Source organism: Centruroides vittatus, unplaced genomic scaffold, assembly GCF_030686945.1.
Source record: "Centruroides vittatus isolate TY-2023 unplaced genomic scaffold, ASM3068694v2 contig_400, whole genome shotgun sequence".
Classification (NCBI taxonomy): Eukaryota; Metazoa; Arthropoda; class Arachnida; order Scorpiones; family Buthidae; genus Centruroides; species Centruroides vittatus.
In genome coordinates this window covers 3,619,505-3,644,919 of record NW_027122215.1, presented here as the reverse complement: position 1 = coordinate 3,644,919, position 25,415 = coordinate 3,619,505, and the positions used below count along the sequence as shown (strand labels likewise).

At 28.1% G+C, this 25,415-nt stretch overlaps 1 protein-coding gene across 2 annotated transcripts in view; it reads left to right on the top strand.

Moving 5' to 3' along the window:
* The window catches only part of LOC136976470 (lachesin-like), a 190,947-nt gene that overhangs the window by 141,415 nt on the left and 24,117 nt on the right, over positions 1-25,415 (top strand). For both annotated transcript variants that reach the window (XM_067271758.1, XM_067271757.1), the window contains exon 2: positions 17,562-17,668. Coding sequence is in view for 1 of the 2 variants with exons in the window: in XM_067271757.1 (XP_067127858.1) it covers positions 17,562-17,668 (107 nt within the window). In the remaining variant the exon portion in view is untranslated. The remainder of the gene's footprint in view (positions 1-17,561; positions 17,669-25,415) is intronic.

Sequence of the window (25,415 nt, the reverse complement as noted above, 5' to 3'; positions counted from 1 at the left end):
GTTATAAACATTATGGAGTGGGTTATACAGGTCGCATCCTAACCATTTTTTTCCTCTTTCTTCTTTGAGAAAGCTTCTACTGACATGAGGAGATTGCAAACGATCCCAAACGGGTAAGAGGTTAGGACAGAGTAAGTAGCCTTGGGATGTGAGAAATCACTAGTAAATTGGAGAAGAAATCTCCAAAGGAAAACGCAAATTCCACTTTACGTGATTCTCCTAGACCAGTATTGATGCTATACTGATTAGTTGGCTAATTGTACAGGAGTCAATTCTATCCTGTGATGTTGGACATGAACTTGATGGATGATCCTGTGACAACCGAGCATTCAAACGGCAAGATCACGTAGCTTCTCCAATTATTCGCCTTCCTTGGGAAATATATCCGTAAAAAATGCTGAGATTGTACCAAATACTTTTACAGAACATTTGTCACTGCCAAGTTTTCCAGTGCCTACTCAATAACTGACACTATCGCATACTATACCGTTATTATTAAAAAAAAGCTACTACTAAAATACTACTGTAATTTCTAAAAATAACAATGACTTCGGGCTTTTTATTGCATTTTAAATCTCCTTTCTTAAAGATATTTTTATTTACTTTTTTAAGTTAAAGGATAATGTATTGCATTATTTAAAAAAATATATATATATATTCGAAATTTTTGGTACGGTTGTAAATTTATGGCATATAATATTTACTATTTTTGGTAAGTCAAAAAAGGGATATTTTATTTGGATTTAGTACATAATTCAATGGTTATGAGTACAAAAACATTTTGTACAGGGAAAAAAAGAAATTTGTTTATATTTCTTTCTAACGAAAGTAATGCGAGTATTCTGCTATAAATTTCTAATGTTAGTAGGAGTTAGTATAGACGTTTATATAGCTTAAAAGTAAGAATTGTTGATCATCCTGTCTACTTTAATTGATTTTATGCACTATTATACTTTATTATTGCCAGAATAATATATGTGAATTTTTATTTTTAAGTATAATCTTAAAAAATTTGCATTACTTAAGTTGATTCGGAAGCGTAGAATGAGTTATATGAAATGAGTTTTATACATAAAAATTGATATATTTATTTACAATTCGTAAAAAGAATAAAAATATTTTGAAGATTTTATGTAAGAAACACCACGAATATATTTTTCTATTAGTAAATAACTGTTTGTATGGATCCAGTTTATCTTTTGTGTTTATAAAATTGCTTAATTTAGGAAGAAAATCTAAAAATATGATTATGATTCTTTCTTCTTAGTTGATATAAAGCTGAAAATATGTTTAAGCTTATTCAAATTTCACTCTGCAGAAGATTCTTGAGAAAAATTCCAAAAATTTCCAACGATTTAAAAATTCATTGACTTGAGTTATACGTAACATGATTAAAATAAGTAAAGATCGTTAAATAATTAGCACTTTATAAAAGTAAAAAGCATTAGTTTTAATTATATAAACATCAAAATGTTGTAAGTAATAAAATGAATAATTTTATCGTTTATTTCTGCTTTGTATTCAAAACGTTGACTTCCTCCATATCCAAATCTGAAATAACTCCATTCACTTCGAATATTGGTGTCATTTTATTGTGGAGATGACATGAAATTCATACTTTAGCTCATAGAAACAAATTCTCTTATAAAATCCCAGAATAGCTTTTACGTGACATACATGCAATATTATCTATCCAAGCCACAAACATTTGCAACATATGATGCACCTGACAATATCATAAAGTGCGTTTATCTTTGAAATTGTTTGACAATAATAGAAGAAAAATGTAGTAGAGTTACATTAATATATGTTTTTAATGGGTTAGAAAACTGTATAGGGGTTTTTACACGATGAATTATGGACTATGACTTTCATTTAACTTTGCTTTGCATCAGTTGATGCGTAATGCATCCACACTACAAACATTCATTACTTGAACTATACAGAATTTCATTTCCTGTCGGAATTGAATCATTTTTCTGATTCTTTAATACCATTTCTCCTTATTTTCTATATTTCATCTTACTATCAATCATAAAGTGAAGCGTGCATTAAGTACAAGACAAACAAGATGGATTTTAAATTAGAAAATACTTAAAATGAATGTTGAAAATTTTCTCTTTTTTTTAAAAAAAAACTTATATTACTAGTTGAAAAGTACCAATTATATTTAGTAACTTTTAAAAGTTGTCTCGCTCGATGATACTCCTCTACTTTAAAGATTGTTTTAATGGTCGGTTGATTGGATTAGTGGCCCCAGCGATGAGTTGATAAAAGAAAGGAGAAAAAAAAAATGCTGATAAAAATGCAATTTTTTCGAAATTTAATTACTTTTAAACCATTTTTTCCAGTTTATTTTGCTAATTAAAATATATTTTTATTGATAAAATTATCCTGGGTGAATAATTTTTTTCCCTATTTTATTTTCTTTTATCAATAAAATTTCTTTTTCCCTCGGAGTATTGAGATCGGATGCCATATTGATTTTATTTCGATATGAGTGATGTCTAGACTTTATCCGGATTGAAATCTGCATCGGCATTTCTTAACAGGATGACTAGTATTCGGTCAACATCACTCGGATCAACATCAGCATCACTGACAACACAACTTCCATCACTGGCCACACAATTTGTATAAGCAGCATCAGCAACTCTAACGTCACTCTCATTTTTCATATCGACTTACGACGTTGGAATTTTTGAACATATAAAATTGGAAAGAAAATATAAAATATAATAACTTGTTACATCGAAATTTTATAAATTTGTAAAATTTCAAGCGTAATTTATAATAAATTTTAAACGATTATTTATGATAATTTTACAACGGAATTTGCTTCAAATTTTTATTATTATTTTTTCTTAAATTTATAAAGAAAATTCGATATCGAGTAAAAATAAGGAATGATTTCAAAGAATTTTTCCTCAAAAAATATCGACTCAAATTTAAAATTAGAAACTAATTATTCCTCATTTAAAGCTGAAAAATGTGGATCTGAATAATTTTTAGAGTTATTAACTTTAAAAGCATGTTCACATTTTTCACAAAAACATGAAATTACTTTTAAAGTTTACTAAATTCGTTTTCTTTTAGATATTAAAAATATTTCCTACTGTATCCAGGAAAGTTTTGCTCTTGCCTTATAGAGAATTTATTTTTCATAACAATTTTTTGTAAACAAATATTAATAAAATTTAATATTTTAAGTTAAACTACGGACAAAAAAATGCACATATTTCTTATTATAAATCTCAAATTAATGATGTTCTAAGCGCATCTTTCCACTTTTACTTCTCTGGTCTCAGCTAGTGATTTAATGTGGCCATTTTCTCTAACTTTATGTATACCTTGCTTATATATATTTCCCTTATTAGCCTAATACCTACAGATTATGACCTATTAACTTAATTCTATAATAAATACTTAACATGATTTAAGATGTTTTAATTTTATTAAAACTTTACATCAACTGTATCTAGTTATCGTGTCGTAAACTTTGCTTATTTATATTTAACGTTATCATAATAAATGATTTAATTTTCTAAAAATAATTATTCGGTAGAATTTATAAAATTAAATTAAGTTTTGTATATTTTAAGATGTATTCTTGTTTCATATCGAAGAATTTTAATCCGGTTGCATTAAATTTGTCTTAATCTTTATGTAAATCCCATTACGTAGTTTTATTTTCTTCGTAATTCTGAAAAATTCTGCTCAAATTTTGTGTTTTTTACAGCATATAAAGAGAATTTACGTTTAAAAGAAGAGAGATAATTTTTAATAATATAATTTAATTTGTTTTTAGAATCTTAACTGAAAAAGCTTTAGTTTTTCTATTTTTTTTCTAAATTTAAAATTATTTTTATTGTATAAAATTGCTTCTTAGTTATCAAAATATGAATATAATTGCATTTACTCTAGAGAACAGTTTAGATAAAGATTTTCTTGAATTTTTTCTTCTCGACATCCTAATGGTTTTGTATGGAAAAGTTGAATAAAATCAATCTTCCCGGTTGAAATCATTATAATATGCTCTTCATCGCCATCATCCTGCAAATTTTAGCAAGGCTATTGTTATAAATAACATAAATCATAATGCAATTTATAAAGCAGAGAAACTTCATCAACATCATTATTGCTATGCTGATCTGCAACCCTAAATTTTCCGTCAAACTCCCAACTCTCATTAACAACTTCTCCGCCCAAATCTATCACTCGAATTCCTCATTTAACAACAAAGCAACAAACGCACTAACAATTTCCACATGGCCAAATTAATCCAACATCTAACCTGTTTCAAACCACGTTATGTAATTATTTAATTCTCTCGAATTCAAATAAGCCATATTTAAAAATCTTCCTTTATATCAGGCAATATAGAGTGACAGAAGAAGGGAATACATAAAGCACTAAAAGTAAATTGTTTGAACAGGGTTGACTCAAATTAAATTTCAACATTCAACTCTCTTTACAACTTTCAACCTCGTTCGATATTCTCAGACCACCTAACAAATATAGTAATTGAATTATGCTGCCACCTGACAGTGTTTGCTACCTTGAACCCACTAACTTGCCAAACACAACGCAAAATAAATCTAGAACTAGGTAGAAAGAACTCCTCCCACCGTCAAAAACTTAAAAAAAAAGAAAAAAAATTGAGATACTCCGTGTAATATAAAAAGCATCATAGAGGAAAGGGGGAAGAAAACTTGGCAGTTAAGCATCGACTGGATGATGTAAAGTGGACGAGCTGAATAAACATTATTTATGGAATAAAAGTGAAAAACTTTATCGACTGCTTGTGGCTTGGTCGATATCTCATCAGCAGATTAGTGGGCTGCAGGTGATAAACCTAGACAAGTAAAAGTTTTCATAGGTTCTTGGGGCAAAGCACCAGAACCGTTTTAAACTCTTTAATCTTCCACCATTGATTAATTGTAAATCATTAAAGCTATTACGTCGGTTTCCATCGTTAGTGGGGTACTTCACCTCCTTTCACATCGTTTTGTTTTATTTCCCAAATCGTTCCGTAGGTTCTCGTTTTCTTATTCTTAAATTCTTCCTGTTTTTTTTCCTTTCCTTTTCTCTATAAGCGTGTTTTCCGAAAAGTAGTTTTCTCACGATAAGAAAATTGCGTAAGATAGATTCAGAATAACGATTTAATTTTTTTCCCTTAATTGACCCTTTTCGCATTATCGGTTTTTATTTTACTTTCGGGAAGAGAAAATAAAATTTTCATACATTCTACAACTTATTATAGAAGAAAATAGCTTAAATATCCCGGTATTTTTCTTAAGTTTCTATGTATGTAAGCTGTTTTCCTACTTTTAGAAATGAACTTTGCGAACCGCTTTCGTGAAAATTTAAAGTAATAGTTTCTATTTTTAGACTTTTAGGAAATTCCTCCATTTAATAGTTTGTTTTGTATCTAATTTTCATTTAGCAGAGATGCATTTTCTATTGTAACGCATCTTCATTCTGGAAGAGTAGTTTGAGTCTCATTCTTAAATAAAACTAGTTAATGAGAAAGTTGTTTGTAACAGGAAATGAAATTGTTTCTTCTCATAATTATCTTTTATGAAATATACAAAAGAAAGTTACTTTTTTATTGTTTTAGATCAAAGATGCGTGGACCTATCAAAGAGTATAAAACTCATTATCCCGTAGCTGAATCTGATTCAACAACATTCCCAATCACGGAAAAAAAGCAGGAATCTCAAAGGAAAACAAATTCACAAGTCTATTACCACGACTTAGGGAAAAATAACAAGAAAACTTGCAGCACTTCATTTTCTTCCAAAATTAGTTAGAGACAAGTGAGTGTTCGTGATTTCTAGGCGATTCCATATCCCACAGGATCAACGATGCTGATTATCTTTGTTTTCGTAAGAAAGGCAGCAGACAGTCATATTGACAGCTTGTGGCCTATACCCATCTGTGCCTGTCTTGACTCAGGTTATTGTTATTAGAGACGGTGCCTTTGGATCATGTATGCAACTGCTTGTTCAGTCGTAATTGGATGGGTTCGCTAGCTTTACTCTCCTTCTTCCAGGAAATTCAATAAGAGATACCGAAATCTGTAGCAAATCCTGACAAAATTCTTTTTGCTTTTTTCACTTCATGCAGTTCTATGAGACAGATAATGGAATTCTTAGATGCCTTATGGATTTTTGAATTTAAAACTGAACTTTACATGGATTTTCTTTTTTTTTCAACGAAAGAGAAAAGAAAAAAGAGAAAAGAAACGTTTGCAAAGTTGGCAAACTATTCTTCTATGTGTTACCTTCTTAATAATGTCATATCTTTTTCGAATTTCTAAACGATTCTATAAATGCTGAGTATCCTTTTCCGATTGAGAAGGGAACTAGAGATATTTTTGAAGAAGCGTAGTTGATTGATAGGCATATCTTTCCAATCAGCTGCTGTTCTACTAAAGTCTAAAATCGATGGCTTGTCGGGAGGAGGACGATGTTTTATCATCTATATAGGCGAATGTAAAAGTGATTATCCGTAAATTTCTTACTAGTAAACATGGCAAAATAGACAATTCCCTTTAAGTAAGTTTAGATAATAAAATATGAAAGTAGATAAACTCGGTAAAGGTTGATGAATGATGATATAACTCGATTAATACAGAGGAGTTCGGAGCTTGTCTCGAAATAACTTTCTAGAATCTTCATATATGTGATTCTTAATTGGATACAGGTTGAATAATATATCATGCTAACAAGTTGTAAAACTTTTAAAATTCATCGTTCTGCCACGGGTGATTATTTTGGAGGGTGGAGTACCGAGTATAAAGAAAATATTCTTATTTGACTTGCACGCAAAACCATTAGAAGATATATTTTAAGAAGGAAAGTTATAGATGAAATAATAATATTAAAAGAACGCATTTATAATTATATGATGCATAAATAAACTATATTTTTCACTAAATAAAACTAAACGGATCGAAATTCTACGATTAGCATTACATGGAGCGAATACAACGTGACGTGTATTGATAAGTGTAATTCGTATTCGAAAGATCGTATAAGTCCTATAGAATTAAGTAGACTTGGAGACTAGAGAAGAGTTGTAACCTCCTAAAATCAGAGTTTATTCCGTTTGCAACCTACTATTTCGCTAAATTTATATTTCTAACCGGGCAAGCGCTTAAAAATTAATTGAAGCATGCCTTTAATATATTTTGGCCTAGAGTTACAATTTATTCTATTTAATGTATCAAAACTTTTAAATTACCGATTTTAACATAAACAATACTTTAGAGCCCTTTAACGTTACAATTTGCTGCTAGCCAAGAACGAATAGAATACATTACACTTGGATGTCAATTGATATCACAACCGACGGAATATAATCTCAAAATTGTCAATAGCAATTATTTCCGGAGTACCGAGAACAGTAGAACTTGACGTGTTGTCTGTTACCCCGGAGATGTACCTAAACATTACAACCCATGCACAACATAAAGTTAAGCTTTAGTTTCGTGTATCTATAATACTTTCCTTTGTCAAATAGAATAAATTTTGGATTTACAACTTTGATCTCTTTGATGGATGAAAAACAGCTTCAATATTCCCATCCGCATTTGTGGAGTTTTTCGCAAATACAATGGCTTTTTTTCAATATTAAACTGCAGGAAATCTAATTTATTGTTTAAATATAACGTAGAACGGTTTTACTAAGGTTGCAGGTGCGGAATAAAGTTGAAGAAGAATTTTGATTGATGAAGCACTGCTTCAATATTCCCAACAATACCATAAACTATTTTTAGAGATTATATTCTAATTTTTCGTATAGGAAAACTATCTATATTGAGATAATTATTTTATTAATTGCTATTCTAGAAATTTAAACGCTATATTATGAGTGTTTTAATTAAATAAAATTTATATTTTTTTTCGTGATTAAAATATCAATTTTACACTCGAATTTTTACATTTTATTTTAAAAAATAACCGAGTTTTGAATGAGAAAAAATCGGCAATTTCAGTAACAAATTGATTTAAGAACATATTAGTAATTACGTATTTTTTCCTAATTTTATTATTTAGTCTACTTCATTATTTTAATTGCTTCATTTTAATTTTATGCTTCTAAAAAGTTTGAACGTAAGCAAAAGAGGATGTGTATAAAAGGAGTTTCTAAAGAAAAACGAGGTCAATTTTTCTTGCTCCATTTCAACCCTATTATCTTCAATGTATATCGCATACTTTTTTACATATCTATCCTTATTTTTCATTCCTTTATGCTTTCGTTTTTCATCTTACTTTCCTTATATATATCACTAAATCCAACACTTTCAACTTACTAAAATAAAAACATAAAAATCCAACACATTTTCATCACCATTCAAACCGCCAACAAATTCCAAAAACCTAAACCTTAAAAAAAAGAAAGAAAATTCTAATTTACTGACCAAAGAGTCATCCACTCCTGCACTTAACCCGCTCAGACTAAAGTTCAGCAAGACCGCTTACGTTATCACATTGTGATAGATCACCATCCCCAACATAAAATAACCATACGATTGCTTTTCTGACAAGTTAAACCAAGAGAATTCCCTAGTTTTCTCCAAAAGATTTTTTTTTATATACGTGGAATATATATATATCTATATAAAAAGACATCCACTACCTTAAACATGTCTCCATTTATCTCACATATTTTCTCATTTTCTCTATCTGATGCGGCTACACGAAGACATTGCCTTTGTCTGAACTAAAGGGAAAAAAAGTAGAAGGAAGGAGAAGTAAGACCGTCAAAGACATCCTTTGCCAAAGAAGTATTTGTCAAAGCCACAGAATGGTCTAATAGTGAAGAAATTGGTGGGCTTTCTAGCTAGGGCATAGGTTTTAGGCAGTAGGTCTCTAAGGGACTCGAGACTTCACAATGCCTACTATCTAACCACACTGCCTGATCACCGCTACTATCCTAAACACATATCCTCTCTCCTTCTCATACACTCTATATACAGTGTGTGTGTGTATATATATATATATTTCTAAAGACTTAAGCTTTGGATAGGAATTACTCCTACTGGAGGTGAAGAAAAGACTTTGCTTCTTCGCTTTCAGTTTTCGATAGTTGGTCACACGCAGTTTGGTTTTGGAATTGCGATTTCCTTCTGAATAGAAAGTAAATTGGGTAAGATATAGAATTTTTATGGTTGGCAGATTCTATCCAATATTCGATATATATTTCTACTATACAGGTGAGCTTGATAGAGTGCACTGTACTTTTATTTTAATAGGTTTTTCCCCTCTATCAGAATCCAAATTATCATCAGTTTTTATATCGTCTCATCTCTTATAAGTTTTTTTTTTCCTTTACGAGTTTCTTCATCTCTTGCTTGTTATAATAGAATTACATTCTAATAAAAATTAATATATTTTAAATTTAAAAAAAGTTTAAATCGGAATTTTATATTCTTTTATTAATATTTAATTAATACAAAATATTTTTTAATTATATATATATAGTTTTTGCTTATTTTAAACTTTATATTCTTCTTTATATAATATTTTATTTATTTCTTAAATTATTTTTATAGATAATTAGAAATTTTTATTATTTTTCCATTGTTTTTTTAATATTATACTACGCCTTTTTAAAATATTTTCTCATGTTTTCTTTTTAAGTGATAAAAACTTTTTTATGTTGCACTAAACACCCCTTTTATAAGATGTGTCAAAAATATTTTTTTCTATAAGAAAACGGAGGGAAAAAATTACTTAGTCTACGTAAAATGTCTCCTTTGAGAGTATCATCGAAATCTGCTTTCACGAAATAATAACAGAGAAAAATAAAATATTCTCATATCGTGTTTTTTTCCCTATATCTTATTTATTTATTCTCTGCGTTTTAGTTAAAACAAGAATCGTTTTTATCAAAATAACGGAATTACGTTATTAGAAATCCTATTAAAATTGCATTAATTTAAATTTACTCTGTAACTGTACCAAAATCGTTTTGCCTTAAAGTTATTTTCTTTAAAAATATAAAAATTAATTTAATTATATAATCTCAATATTTCGCCATTTTATATTGAGGAAATTCTTGAATTTTGAAGCCTTTTCAATTAAATTTTTATGTTTTATTACTTGTATGATTAATTAATTAGAAAATTTTCGTATAATATTTTAAAGCAAATTATCGTTATTAAGAACATATCTTTGTTGTAAATGATACATAATTTAATTATGCGAGCCTTAACAATATTTTACTTTGCATAAAGACGACATAACCCGGGATTATCTTCATTTAAAGCTTTAGAACACTTACATAAAGAAATATAATTTTTTCGAGTCTATTATTTTTATCCTTTTAACGGTCCAGTTTAGTGTAATTTTTTAATAATCTATAATGGTTGTTTTAACGAAGATTTAGTAATATTTTCAAGTCAATTTGCAAAGAATAGACTCGAAAAAATTATATTTTTTGTGTAAGTCTTCTAATGCTTTAATATTTCACTTATTTTTAATACCTGACTTCATCACTTTGTGTTTTTTAATTAGTGGATCGCAATCCACTGGAGAATACGGATCATATTCTTGAATAAAATCACTCTGTTCTATTATAAGAGATTCAAAAAATAAAAATCTGAAATATGATACATAATTTCTATATAAATGTATAAATGTGTGTATAATTTTTAACTCAATATTCAAAATTTAAAATATATTCAAATTCGTTTACAAATTATTAAAACTACTTTCTATAATATAAAAAAAAATTAGAAAACAATGTAATTATCCTTATGGGAAAAATATTTTTGCATAATTGTAACCATATAAAACTACAATTTAATAATTATCTTACGATATAATTAGATACACCCGACTAATAATGAGTAAATTTAGGATGTGAAATTATTAATTAAATGGCATATCTAAAGATTAACGAAAGTTGTAGTTTGTGCGAATGTTTAATAAGTTTTACACAGGCTCCATTCTAATCAGAATAAGGAAAAACATTTTCAACAATACTTTGCTAGATGGTAATTATTTCTAGAGTATGCCAGTGAGATCCATAAGCTAAATCGAAATAATTTACTTTGTCTATTATCAGAGAGAATTACTGAGATAGTAAGTATACTAAATACAAAACAAATCGCTCAGGAGCAGTATCGCTTCATAGCTCAGCTCAATTGCTAGTGATGGCTTGAAGCAAAGTTTTCCACAACATGGTGGATTAGGCCGTAAATCGCGCTTAATACCGACTTTTCATATTAAAACTCCACACCATCAAGGATAATAACCTCACTTACGATAAAGTTATATCCGATTATCCTCACGCGACATCACTCAACCCTCTTTCCTCCAAAGATCATTAAATAAATAACATACATAAAACATTCGAATTATTACGCAGCAAATCATTTTTCTTCAAGAATAGTAAAAAAAATATATGCAATAAAAATTCAATTTATTTTTTCCTTTCTTGGACATTTTATCCAAAAAATCTATTCAATCTTTTATCCTTAAAATTCTTTTTGTTTTACTTATTCTATATTAATTTTTTTTAAATAAATAAAATTCTTCTTGTTATATAAATGATCAAATTTTGCTTTTAAAAATTGATGAAATGTTTAAATTTAATTGTTTATTTCTCTAGAGAGAACGTTTCTCAAACGTAACGAAAGGTATCATTATCTCAATAATTATCTTTGCATTTATTATCAGTTTTGTTTTATTCAAAGGAAACTAAATCGGTTTATTCAATAAAATAGATATATAAAGCGTTGAAGGAGGCTAATTAACATATAATTAATCGTACTTTTGTAAGAGCAATATAGTCATCAACAATAGTTGAATCCTTCTAAAGGTAAAATGCTCCTTGCAATAATTTCACTTCTAGTCTATTTACCATTTTAATTCAGCATTCCTTATGTACGTTCCTTCGCCTTATTAACTATAAATTTCCTTCATAAAACTTCCATTACTCTTTACATTCAAGACAAGAATATACCACTTATAATTTATCCTTTTCACGTTTAATAGCAACATATTCCTTAATTATTAATATCATAGACGTGTTGTGTACAATAACTTATCCCCCGCAAATTAAATAGCAGATCATCTGCATTCCAAACAATGCTAAATCTTCTATACCCATTCCGCAAATATTTGAATATCTATTATTCAAATTTTGTAAATATATTTTTGATTCGACTATTTATTATATAATCTTTTGATATTCTTTAGTGCCTATACTTCGCATTGCAAATAGCGGTTCTTTCGTTATACTTTCATCCCTTAATCCCTCAAATCTCCATCAATTCCTATATTCAGTCTCTATTACTTGTCAATCTATTGATCTTTTACACTCTCATCTTCAGTAATTTTTTCTTCATATTAATTTTTATACTATTCTCCGACGATCATCTATGCTCTCGCTCTTCCTCTTAGCTTCGTCAAAACATTAAACAAAAATTTAAAAATGCCTATTGCAGTGATTTTAATCAACCCAAAACAAACTCGGCTCGTAAATCGGAATCAATTAAACAATTATCCTCTTCAAAAACTGGCACCAAACATGAAAAATGATCCGGCTATAAATTATAGTGATGTAATTAATGTCTGTACCCCCAGCAAATCCCGATGGGGGTGTAAGACATTACTTTATTTAACATTAATCATCCAGTATAGTACATACACTTCAAATCGGTGCGTAATTGTATATTTTGCAACTACAATTACGCCTCCGGACATGAAGGAGTGCATCGATATCCATCACTTTTGAAATCATGCCATTTCTTGAAGTAATTACTTTTCTGCGAAGGAATAACATACTCAATAACCGTTGTTTTTGATAGTTTACCCGAAACAGTAGGGATTCTATATGTTCAATAGAGAAAAGTACTTTTTCCAATGAACATTAATGATTTCTCATCACTCATTCCACTTTCGTAGCCGTGGTGATGACACAGTATTGTTTGATAGCAGCGCTACCATCTCTCCGCTTTGCTATGTAATTAATGACTGGACAGACTTGACCCGAGTTCAAACATGATGGATATACCGAGTATAGCACATAGATTCCAATATTTAGAAACGAGGTTTGTTACAGCACATTTATCAAATATTTAGCAAGATTTGTTTATATATCTATTGTTGGTTGACAAAAGTGAAAAATGTCTCGGACGGAGAAATAGTATCTGTAATGAAAACAAAGATTCTACAGGTCGCAGGATGCATATCCCCTGAGACGGGCGAATGGATTGTAGTGGTGTAGCAGTAATAGATTTCTGGATTGGTGAAGTTATAGTGGCTAGTAAATCTTCTCCTCACTTCTCCCTTCCAATTTTTGTTTTTCTTTTTTTCCTCTAGAGTTATAAATCCCAAGGCTTTATTTTTAATACCTAATTATAAATATATATATAATATTTTTCCATCTATTTTTATAGGATAAATTTTTTTATTAATTTAACAAATTATACAATTAAAAAATGTATACGCATCTTATTTGCAGCATACAAAATCCGCGGCAAACTTTTGATATATAAACGTTAGAGACATTATTTAGATTAGATTAAATTGTATAAAAATCAATTCAAAGCTTAATCTGATGCTTAATAAATTCTAGTCCAAAAAACAGCAAAGAAAACTTCTAAAGGTTGAAGAGTTGATCCCATGTCAGAAGAGGAATTGATCCCAAGAGAATCTGAACTTTTGTATTAAATGAATTCTAACATTTAGAAGGGGGAAAGTCGGAAACAATACGGAAATAGAATTTTTTTAACAATAAGGATTAATTTATTACAGCATTATCAATTGCCAATTGTTCGATGGTCGAAACCAATCTATTATGACAGTTTTATCTTGCAAATTCCTAATTGTTGTAAATATTTATTTCTTACAACATGAAAAGCTGCTTGTTTGAAATTCCTTATTCTTTAAAATATTTAGTTTATTTGAAAGTAATAGCAAGGATAAAATTGCGTTAATTTAGAAAGCAAATCTCCAAGCTTAACTAACTTTTACGATCTCGAATTCTTTGCATTTGCGGTTAATTTTATTCTGGAATTATCAATTAAAAAGTGAATAAGCGAAATTAATTCATTAAATTTTCGGTTAGTTTTTTTATTTTGTTAAAATCTTATAAAACTAAACAGTGTTATTATTCTTAAAGTCGAGTAAGGGCAGAAAAAATTGAATTAGTTTCACTAAGAAATTTTAAAAAAAACTTTAACTCAGTTTATTAACTTAATTGACCTTCATTAATTAACGATTAATTATTATAAAGCAACATATATAAAAGAACCAGTCTCTCACACGCCTTGAAAATTTCTTATTAAACTTCAGCAAATTGAGCATTGGCTCGATGAAATGAAATTTCGATAAGATTGAGTTAGTTTAGCGAAGGGATTTAATAAGTTTTGGCATAGTTTGGTGATCTCAAATTGTCGGATGTCGCTAAAATTGAGATGTTTCCACCAAAGTACACTCCATCAGACAAGCTATTTATGTACCTCTTACTTCAACGTAACCTTTAGAAAACTTATAAAAACTCTCATTACGGTTAACTTAGTCGCATTTAAATCCGAAAAAGCAGAAAGAAAAAAAGAAAAATAATACAGAAACTTTTATCTCGTTAAAGTAAAACTAATCGAGTGTAAAATTTCTGTCAGATTGTTGATGTATTTCCTTTCTGGAAGAACAAAAATCTACTTCTAACGCGGATTTACTAACAGAATCACTCCTGATCGCACTTTTCTAAGTTAATCCGAACAAGTCTAGTTAGTGGACCACGTAGACTTATGTGTCATTGACCGGAATCTTTTGCCTGTCATGAAACATGCTCGGTTGAACATCTTTTACCTCCCAACACGTTGCTCTTTGATAAATGAACTTTCTCCCGAATCTACCTTAAAACATACAAAAAAAATTGCATTTATTTCCATAACTATAACTTAAAACTTCAACCGTGTTTTAATATTTTACATTTCCTAAAAATTACTGTTACCAAACTAGCATTTATAGCAGATATTGTTAGGTAGCTAGCGACAACTTTGATAAATAGTTTTAAAGAAATTTATATTAATGCTACCTAAATAATAAAATTTGGTTGTAGAATTGTAATTATATTCATTTATCTTAGGAAAGCTGTTAAAATGACGGAAATATCTGCTGTAAATTTACTAAATTTATTAAAATGAATGGGTACAGACATACGGACGAATTTATTTTTATACACTTCTTTGTTTTTTTTTTTCCTTGTCTAATATTGGTATTTTTGCCTGATCCTTTTCTAAGACAAATAATGGTCTTGTAATCTATAGCCATTATTTGAACTTTGTAAAGAATAAAGTCACATCAACAATAATTCATAAATATGTTTAGATACAGAAAATTATTTTATGTATTTTTCTAGTAATAAAGAAGAGTTTTCCATCTTTTTCCAGACAACATTAAAAGATTTTTGATGCATTTCTAAATAAAGATAGAAGATAGAAGGTTTTCTTTGTTTATGCTTTAAATAACAAAGCTCAGTTTTCTATCAGCAGACCAATTTTGATTCAGAATTAATAAGAAAATTAAATTAGAATCTTACTTCTAAAATTCGAAAAATATATATTTTCATTTGTGCTTAATAAATAAATATATATATATATATATATATATATATATATATATATATAGGCTTTATATATACACACACACACATACAGTTATATACAAATATACTTAAAATATACATAAAATATGATAATATTCTGATATAAATTTAATAATGAGTAAATATTAATTCAGATTTATTAAAAATACTTTTAAAATCAGATAGATTTTTGTTATAGTTTCAATAAAAGAAAAATTCAATTTAAATTCAATTTAAATAAGTATAAGAAATTAATAAATTTAAACGAAATTAATAGTTTAATTTGAAACAAAAATCTAACAATTTTTATTTTAAAATTATTAATTTTTTTATTCGAACTTAATTATAAAAAAATAATAAAAATTTGGTTAAAATTTAATGAGCGAAAATTAATTTTAATATAAATTTAGTAGCAAAGAAACGTTGATTCAGATTTAATAAAAATTAGAAAAACTTTCCTGTAGTGTCAATAAAAATAAATGCAAGAAATTAATAAATTCTGAATAAAATAGATTTTAATTCAAATTTAAATTTAAAAATCGACAAAATTATTCTGACGGTGCTAATTTTTAACAATATTTTAAATTTATTTAATGTGAAAATATATGCTCTCGAATTTACTAGTGTCTTACCCCTGTACATCATACTTTTCCTGTTAACAACAGAGTCATGCTGGTAACTCCGTTCTGAAGAAAATTTTTAAATTGAAATAACGTGACTTCCGATGCAGACCGGAAGTTCGTACGTAATTAATTGGGGCCTCCTGCCCTAAGCTTTCCATATCTGGTCTCGACTTTCATCTATCTAACTGTCTTCGAGATTAAGGAAGGAGAAACATACAACAGATGGAATTTATAGGTCTGCAATTTGAAAATTCGGCTCATAAATGGGACCTACTGCTTGAATTCGGCCAGTAAAAAATATCATTTCTTGATATTAATTCATTAATGAACAAATATTGATTTAGATTTAATGGAAATGTACTTTAAAAATCGAACAAACTTTTGCATGACTTCAATGAAAATAAATGCAAAAAAAAAAAAATAAATTTTGACTGAAATTAATAAAAAATATTTTAATTCAGAATTAATCTTATAATAAAATTTTTACTTAAAATTTTTGATTTAATAATATAAAAATTCATTAAAATTTAATATATTTAAAAAAATTCAACTTAGTTTGACATTATTTTAATAGAGGGAAAAAATGATTTAGCGCATGAAGAATTAAATTTTGACTTTAATAAAAATAAAAAAATATATTGTCTCGACTTTAATAAGAAATAAACAAATTATAGAGGAGTTTTAACAAGAAACAATATATTTATTTTTTTATTTAAACAAGAAATAACCAATCAAAAGTTTTTTTTTTACTAAAAGAAAATATGTTTTTTGTGGAGTTACATTAGGATTTTAAATTTAAAAAAGAAACATTCTATTGATATATCAATGTAATGATGATAATGCTTCACTTCTTCCAACGTTTCGATATGATTTTACGGAGTTATGATTTACTTCGTCTTATTCTAACGCAGGATGGAAGGTAGAAAGTTAAAAAATTATATTCGATAACAACCGAATTCTTTGTTTTAGTAAACATGGTCTACGTCTTCGTCCTCATTCCCGTCACGTGATTAATAATATTTAGGTTAGTATTAACCAATATAATCTGTGCTAACCTATGCAAATATGTTTACATTAATTGTTTGTTTTCCGAGCTATGTTCACAATTTCCCAATTAAGGTATTAATTTTAAACTTAGATTAATTAAATTAAATTGCTGCTTTATTGTTAAAACACTTTACTAAATGAGATTCATTTTTTCCTCTATGTTTTATTAACTGATGTTTCAATCACATTAATGTATTTTTTTAAATTTTATTTCATGATAAAAATTAATATATTGTAGATTATGTCGATTATTTTATAGGTTTCACTTTTATTATCTTTCAGTTTTATGTGTTGATCCAGAATTTGCAGAACCAATCACCAATGTTACAGCGGCTGTTGGTCGAGAAGCGGTTTTGCAGTGTACAGTAGATAGTTTAGGAACTTATAAGGTATGTTCTGTTTGTAATTAATTTTATTGTATTAGCTTTATTTCTAGATAATTGACTACATAAGTAGCAGAGATTAATGGCGGATAAAACAGTGAATTTGTGGTACTTCATACAGATAAAGCACCGATAATGCTTCGTTATCTAGCATTTTTTGGGGTACAAATTTAATTTTTTTTGTTAATCTAACATTAAAATTGCCTATTTTACTTTCCTTTTTCTCTTATCTGCCAGGCTTTGCTAAACTGATTTTACTGGAAATGCTTCACCGTAACGTTATTCTGAACCCATTTCAGTATGCTTCAATTGACTAATTTAGTTTTTATCCTTTATCAGCTCCCTCAAAAATCAGTTTCAGTATAGTGAAGTGAATCGTCTAGAACAAAAGCATTACTTTATTTCATTTCATAGTGCAAACAGAAATTTTCTTTTTCCTTTATACTGATTTGATTCTCTCTCTAGCAATGCTTCATTGCACCAAACTACTGATTCCTTGCCTTCTCTTTTTTTCCTTCTTACTCAACTGTTTCTCTCTAACCAATTTTTAAAAAAACAGTAGTTGTTATAACTAATTTAAAATGTATATTAATTCTTCTTATTATTTTTTTCATTCAAGCAAAAATCTAAGCAATAAAATTTCTTTAACACCTTCACGTACAAAAAATGGGGAAGAAAATTGTTCTTTAAACAAATAACAAAAAACGTTCCCATTGTCAAAGCTTTATTTAAATTTAAACTATTTTCCATTTTTTGAGATTATCATAAATTACATAAAATTTTATAAAAATTCGATTTATCGACTTGGATCAGTAGCAAATTATTAGATATATACATACATATATATATATATTCTCTTTTTTTTCTACTTCCATTTCTAAATCAAACCGAATTTTTAAGAAGAGAAATTACAATAAAGATTCCTCTGCGATATTAGATAGAAAAGAAACAAAATCCGACCTTTAACTCGCATAAATATGCTAATAAGCAGAAATATCAAAGCAATGACTTCAAGCTATTATCAACAGCGATGAATGTTATACAGCATCAAATATCTAAAGAGAAATTTCCTCAAAACAGCCACGACCTCATCTTTATTCTTAATGTTGCTTGGCATTCGTAAAATCGTTTTGCCACATATCCATTTAAGATAAGAATTCCTTATAGCGTATTTACTTATCATTAAGCGTCATTGCACATATTTCGCTTTGTGCAGATAAATATCTCCATCACTATCCCAGATTTTAATATGAGGCCTGAGAAGACTTCATTGTTTTCTAGATGATAGTTTGACTCATTGTTTTAGATCACTCTCCTTAATGATGTTTCTGTTAGTATGTGATGCTGATGATAAAATGCATCACTCTAGTCCTAATGATGATATATTGCCTCGGAAGTGATAGTTATTTTTTCTTGGAGTGATAACGTATTGTTTTCTGAATAATTTCTTATAGAAAACCTTACTTTTCCTTGTTAATATTATCATTTTCATACATTTTTTTTCTAATCTGTATCGCTGAATAGTTTCGATAAATATAAAAGAGGTTTATGATAATGATTCTGGGGAAAATGCCACGTATCTATGTTCGAAAAAAAGCCAAATTTATGCGATTATTGAATGAATTTTTCAGCTAAATCATGAATAATTTATCTATCCATCATTTTTCTCTATATATTAAGTTAATTAATTGATATAAATTGAAGCTAGACTTATATAAACAGGATATTCATATAGTAATTTTAATGAAGCATAACAGTAAAGTGAATTATGATAATATTAAATTTAAGATAAATTTATATAATACGTCTATCAATGTAACGTAATCAAGTTTAAAAATTTAGAAGTGTTAACGGTGTCAATTCTCAGCAAAGCGATTTCCATTTAAACAAATTCATTTATTTCCCATTCAAATATCATTGCTAGACACTAGAATAACAGTTTAATGTATAGCATTTTAGTTTTAAAAGGTAAAAATCTTTGTACTTTATCCCAGAATAGCACTTAACTGTGTTGATAATATAAGGAAGACTATTTCTAGTCATTAACAAAGATCACTTTTACGGAAGAGGTGTGATAGTCGCTTTTTATTAAAAAAAACACTGTAAAAAAGGTTGGAGGAAAGTGTCACAAATCTTTCATTAATACGATAAGTCTAAACAAGATACTATTTAGCGTAGCACTTTGGAATATTAATATCCTAGCTGTTTTAACCATTAGTGAGCACATAAAACACAAAACGTGCAGTCATTAAAGCTGTATTCATTTAATAGCAACACTTAAGAAGGAGTGTTACGCTCTCAGCTCATCCACTCACTCTCGGGGTGTTTTTAAAACATCCTGTTACTGACTAAACGACATCATCTCTTTTATACACCATCCCTAATGGTCTAACGTCTCTAAACTTAAGAAAAAAAAGATCAGCTTCATGATTACTTTCTTCAGTAAGTACTTCGGAGATTGAAAATAGACATTGTCAAATAGTAATTTAGATGCTATAAGGAACTTTCACCTATGCAAAACCTTTTATCTTTTGAATGGAGTTAATCCATTAAATCTGTTGATCCATCTTTCACAGATTCTTATTTATATAGATTTTCGGAAGCCCGGAAACTAAATACCTCATTTAAGTGTGTTCTCTACGTGTGAAAAAGTCTAGTTTTCGTTTGTACAGATTTAAAGTAATGGATAATTCTTGATGAAAAGTTTTTCAGATACGGTAGAAAATTTGGCTGAAGAATTTGTAGAGAAGTACTGTACATTAAAAAAAATAATAAGGAAATTAAAAAATTAAAAATTCTTCTTAAGGGATTAAACATATTTAATTAAAATTAAAATTTCCAGTCAGATAAATATATTTTAAACTCCCAACACCAAGTAAAAGTTGTGGCTTTATTATTATGCACTGGCACAGAAAGAGAATGGAATAGATAATCAATTTTTTAATGTTATGTAAATTTAACTAAGCAAAAAACAGGCATAGATAATGAATGACATTATTATTATTTGAAAAAAATATATGTTTTTTTATACACGATAGAAATAACTGCATCATTTTTCCCATAAAAATTACGTGATTGCATCTTCTTTGTTTCTATAAATAGAAGAACAAAGTTGCTAGCTGTGGTGTTTTTTTATTATTAATTTTTTTAATGTTTGAAGAACTTATCCAGATTAATATGCTTGAATTCTTTACATTAAAATCTTGTGAAAGTAAACTATAAAAATTATATTTTGGGAAATTATTCTACGACTAGTTTTCTTTTTGTTAATAAATGTGCTGAAAGCTCTGAGTGACTTGTGGATAACGAAGAGGAAAATGATAATAAAAAAAGACGACTAAACTAATATAGATATTAAAATTATCTTTTTCTTTTTTATAAAATGAATTTTACTTGCAATATTTAAAAAAAATTCTCATTGAAAAAATTTCTTTTAAGATTTTAATGACTTTCTGGCCTTCAAGAAATTCATTTTAACTTTCAAAAAGATGCTGTTTTCATTTTTTAAATAGCTAAATCCTGTCGATTGTGGCAACATCTTAAGGTTAAAATTATATAGATGATAATATATAGTAATAAAGATAACGAAACGGATGGAAATGTAATAAAGGAAGATAATAAGAACAATGAAATTCTTTCCTGTTTAGTGCCAAGAGGTTTATTTAATAGGAAAGACAGGCTAAAACTGTCATGTCGACAATTGTGCTTAAAAAATAGATTGCCACATTAGCCCAATTTCGGAAGGAAATGGCAGATGTCAATAGGATTTTCTGGCAATAGCCTTAAAGCAAGCATAAATGGCTTCTCTACAATTGAGGATCTGCCATACCATACACCCAAAAAGAAGGAAAGAAAATAACTTCGTGGCCAAAATAACGTATGTATGCCATAAAACAAATGTTAGAAATTTAATTTTCTATAGAGAATTAAACAACAAAATTAAATATTTAAAGTTAAGCGCTATTAAATAATGATTTTATTTGTTTCTCAGTTAAGAATTTATGCAAAATTATTATGAGCATTATAATAATGTTAAATATTTTGCTGTGTAATCATTTATTATGTCGAAATATGAAGAAAATATGTGAAACAACTTTTACGATCTGAAAAATTCAACGATTAAATCCAATAGAAAATATTTCTAGAATTATGGGTCAAAAAGTCAAAGAAAGGAAGTAAAAGAAAAAAAGAATAAAACTAATGGATGTGTTTGTAAGAGTTATGCTGAGCTACATCCAGAAAACAGTTCAACGCTTCATCTCCTCAAAGCCATGAAAGTACGATACAGCGATCGAAACGTAAGCACGATCAAAAATTATATACAAACAATAAAATTTTATATATTTTTCTTTAAAATCTATACCAAAAAAAAAATAAAGGATAATATATTTTATAAGTTCATTACAACATATTAAAAACGTAATCTTCTCTTTAAACGATTAGAAAGTTAAATAATACGAACTAAAGATGCGTTTATACATAAATTTATATACATTTCCCGAAATAAAATTAAAATTATATATATATATATTCCAAAGTTTCTCTCATTATTGTGTATAATTTGTAACTTTCGACATCATTATATATTCAGCACTCGAAAATCTAGTTACCAAGGACAAACCACTTCTTTAAATAACTTTCTCCATCTTCGATAGTTCACCACAAAGCCACGTAGAGGTCTTCAATATAATTACTACAGATAGGGGGGTTATTTAATGTGGAAGACAAGTAGGGGTTTTTGAAGAGGAAAAACAAGATTTGTTATGTCTTTGACATTTCTGCCCTGAAGTAGAATATTTTTTTTCATATTATTATTATTATCAGTAGAAAGAAGAAAAAATTCACAGACGGAAACATGCCATCCAACGCTTCAGGGTGTACGTGATGTTGTGCAAATTTAGCTTATTACGGTAAGTATACCAACTGGCAGATATATTGTTTCGATACTTGTACATCATTTTATTCGAGATATTTGGTAATAGTATTTGTATAACTTTAACTTTATCCTATTTCTTATCCATTTAATAGAGTGAATAATATTAAGATGCTTTCTTCTTTTCTCATTATAAACGAAACATAAGTTTGTATAAATATATGTAATTTGTAGAGAATATAACGTATTGTGTAACATTCTAAACCATATTTACAGATATAATTCGCCTGGAGATCAAAACGAATGCTTTCATGTGAGAGTAATGCCTTTAGAGTCGTGTTTCCGAGAGATGAATTACAGTAAATGTTTCATATTAGTTATTTAATATGAATCTAATGCAAAGAATTAAAGTTTATGCGAATCAACTTGCGTAGAAACGTTCGAAAATCAAAGATTTTAGCGTATTGCTAACCAGAAAAATAAATCTTTGCTCTCACGTCAATCTTTTCTATAGTTTTCCATTCAGAATTGAGCCCTTACCATACTCGGAATTCAATCATATACACTGATAGGAGGGTGGATGGTTCATACCACGCTCCAGCGTTTTTCTCCTTCCCAATGGGTATATGCCATAACCAGATAACTATTGGGAAGGAGGTTAAGATAGACCTGGAAGTCTTTCTAAGAGGTAAAGGAGGAAACCTCCTTCACTTGAAGAATCGATCTTAAAGATCTCCCTAGTCGTTCCGATCGTTGTGCCAACTCGACTATCGCGTTTGCTGTTAAATCAAGGAAAAATAAATAAAAAAATGCTTCGCAGGTGGAATGAAAAATTAAATTTCTAAAATATATTAAAAATTTTCGATAGAAAAAAGTGATAAAAATGTGTGAGAATGAAGTTACAAAATTATAAGATAAAATATTAAAAACAAACAGACCTTTATAAGAATTAAGTGTAGATTAATTTAAGAAATGTGACGTATACAATTTTAAAAATATTAAATAAAATTGATACTATAAAAGTTTAAAGCGCGAGAATGCAATTTTAAATAAATATATCCAGAAGAAATAAAATTACGAAGAGAAAAAGAATTGAAAATAGGAGTAGGAGGATCGTTAATATATTTATAGGCGTAAAACTTAAAATTAGATTCGAGGAACTTTCGTCAACATTTATAAAAACTTTATCTCATTTTATATTAATAGACTATTTTAGAATAAGAATCTGAATAAAATTATAATTGCCTCCTATAAAAACTGATCTTAGAAAGCTAAACCTAAAAACAAAACCTGAAGAAAATAGAGGAGCATCTTAAGAGAGAGAGATTAATTTCCTACTAAGAGTAGGAATGGACAAGTCACCTAATCCTAAATGATTCGGCTAGTCTTTTCTTTACTAACCTCACAGATTTAATTCTCTTAAACCTCAAAGATGAAGAGGAAAAAAAACAATTTATTAACACAAAAATCCTATTTGTAGATGATAATTATTATCAAAAAGTTATTAATTTAAGAATATTGAGCTGTATAGGATATAAGATGAGTCCTATGGTAAAGAATATGATCTAGCATAAATTTATAACTAATTGAAACTTTATAGGTTGTATATATGAAAATAATTGATAAAAATATCTTTATTTAAGAATTTTAACATTAATACAGGATATAATATGGGTATTTTTGTGGTAAAGAGTATCTTTGAGTGTAGTTTCATCTACCAGTTTAAATCGTTTTTTATGTGATTATAAATATAGAATTTACGTATATAAAATAAATTAAGGGTGTAATAAGCTCTAAAGTATTTTTATAATAATTAAACAATCTGCTGTTTAAGGCTAAATTAACGGAAAAACTTCTTCTACAATATCAATTCCAATTAATCAATCCTATCGGTTAAAAGAAATATATTAAAAGATAAGAGAATTTTCGAAGGAAAAAAAGTATCATCAAAGCACCGTTTAAAGCAAATTTATTTGATGCACTTATAGAAGGATGTTGTACACTAATATTTCTTGATGGCGAAGGATTACAACTGACAAAATTGATTAGTAACGCCAAAATAATTGCGCCATTATTCCACACTTAGTTGAATAACTCGGTTGAGAGATTAAGTGTATTTTTCTTCAATTTAATTTTCTTGAAATTAAATTCGTTTACAATGATCTTTCACTGAAAATTCTATTCAATTAAAAAATATATAAATAATTATAATTTTTTTCATTTGTTTAATTTATTTAAAATATTTTATAATTTCTCTCTCTCTCCTCCTCCTCCTCCTCCTCCTCCTCCTCCTCCTCCTTCTCCTCCGCTTCCTTCTTCTTCTTCTTGGTGTTCTTTTCTTAATTTCTGGATGCATTATTTATACAGAAAGAAATTTTTTTCTATATATTTATATAATCTAACTAGTTTTATTTAATTTAATCGAGCAGTTTAGGTTATTTAACCAAAATAAATTATTTTAACGTGATCAGAAAAGAAAAATGTTGGTTAAAGTATTTAACAAACTGAACCAATTCTAAAGAATTAGTCTGGTAATCAAAAGTTCTTAAATAAAAGACTCTTGTAATAACATTAATCAATTCAGTTGCTGTAATAGAATTTTAAAATGACCGCTGTTATTGCAGCATTAATTAACTACTTTATATATATTATACTAAGTTAAGAATCGATAACGAATACACAGTATATAATAGATTTTAATCATTTAAGCTTATAAATACTAATATAGAAGCGTTTATTTACAACCTGTGAACAACGGCCACTGATAGAAACGTAAAAATGGCCGTTTCTGGAGGTTATTCTGTATACATTTTTCTTAAAAAAAAAAGAAAAGTGGTCGCTGTTTACAAGTGGCCGTTATTGGAGACTCGACTGTATTAT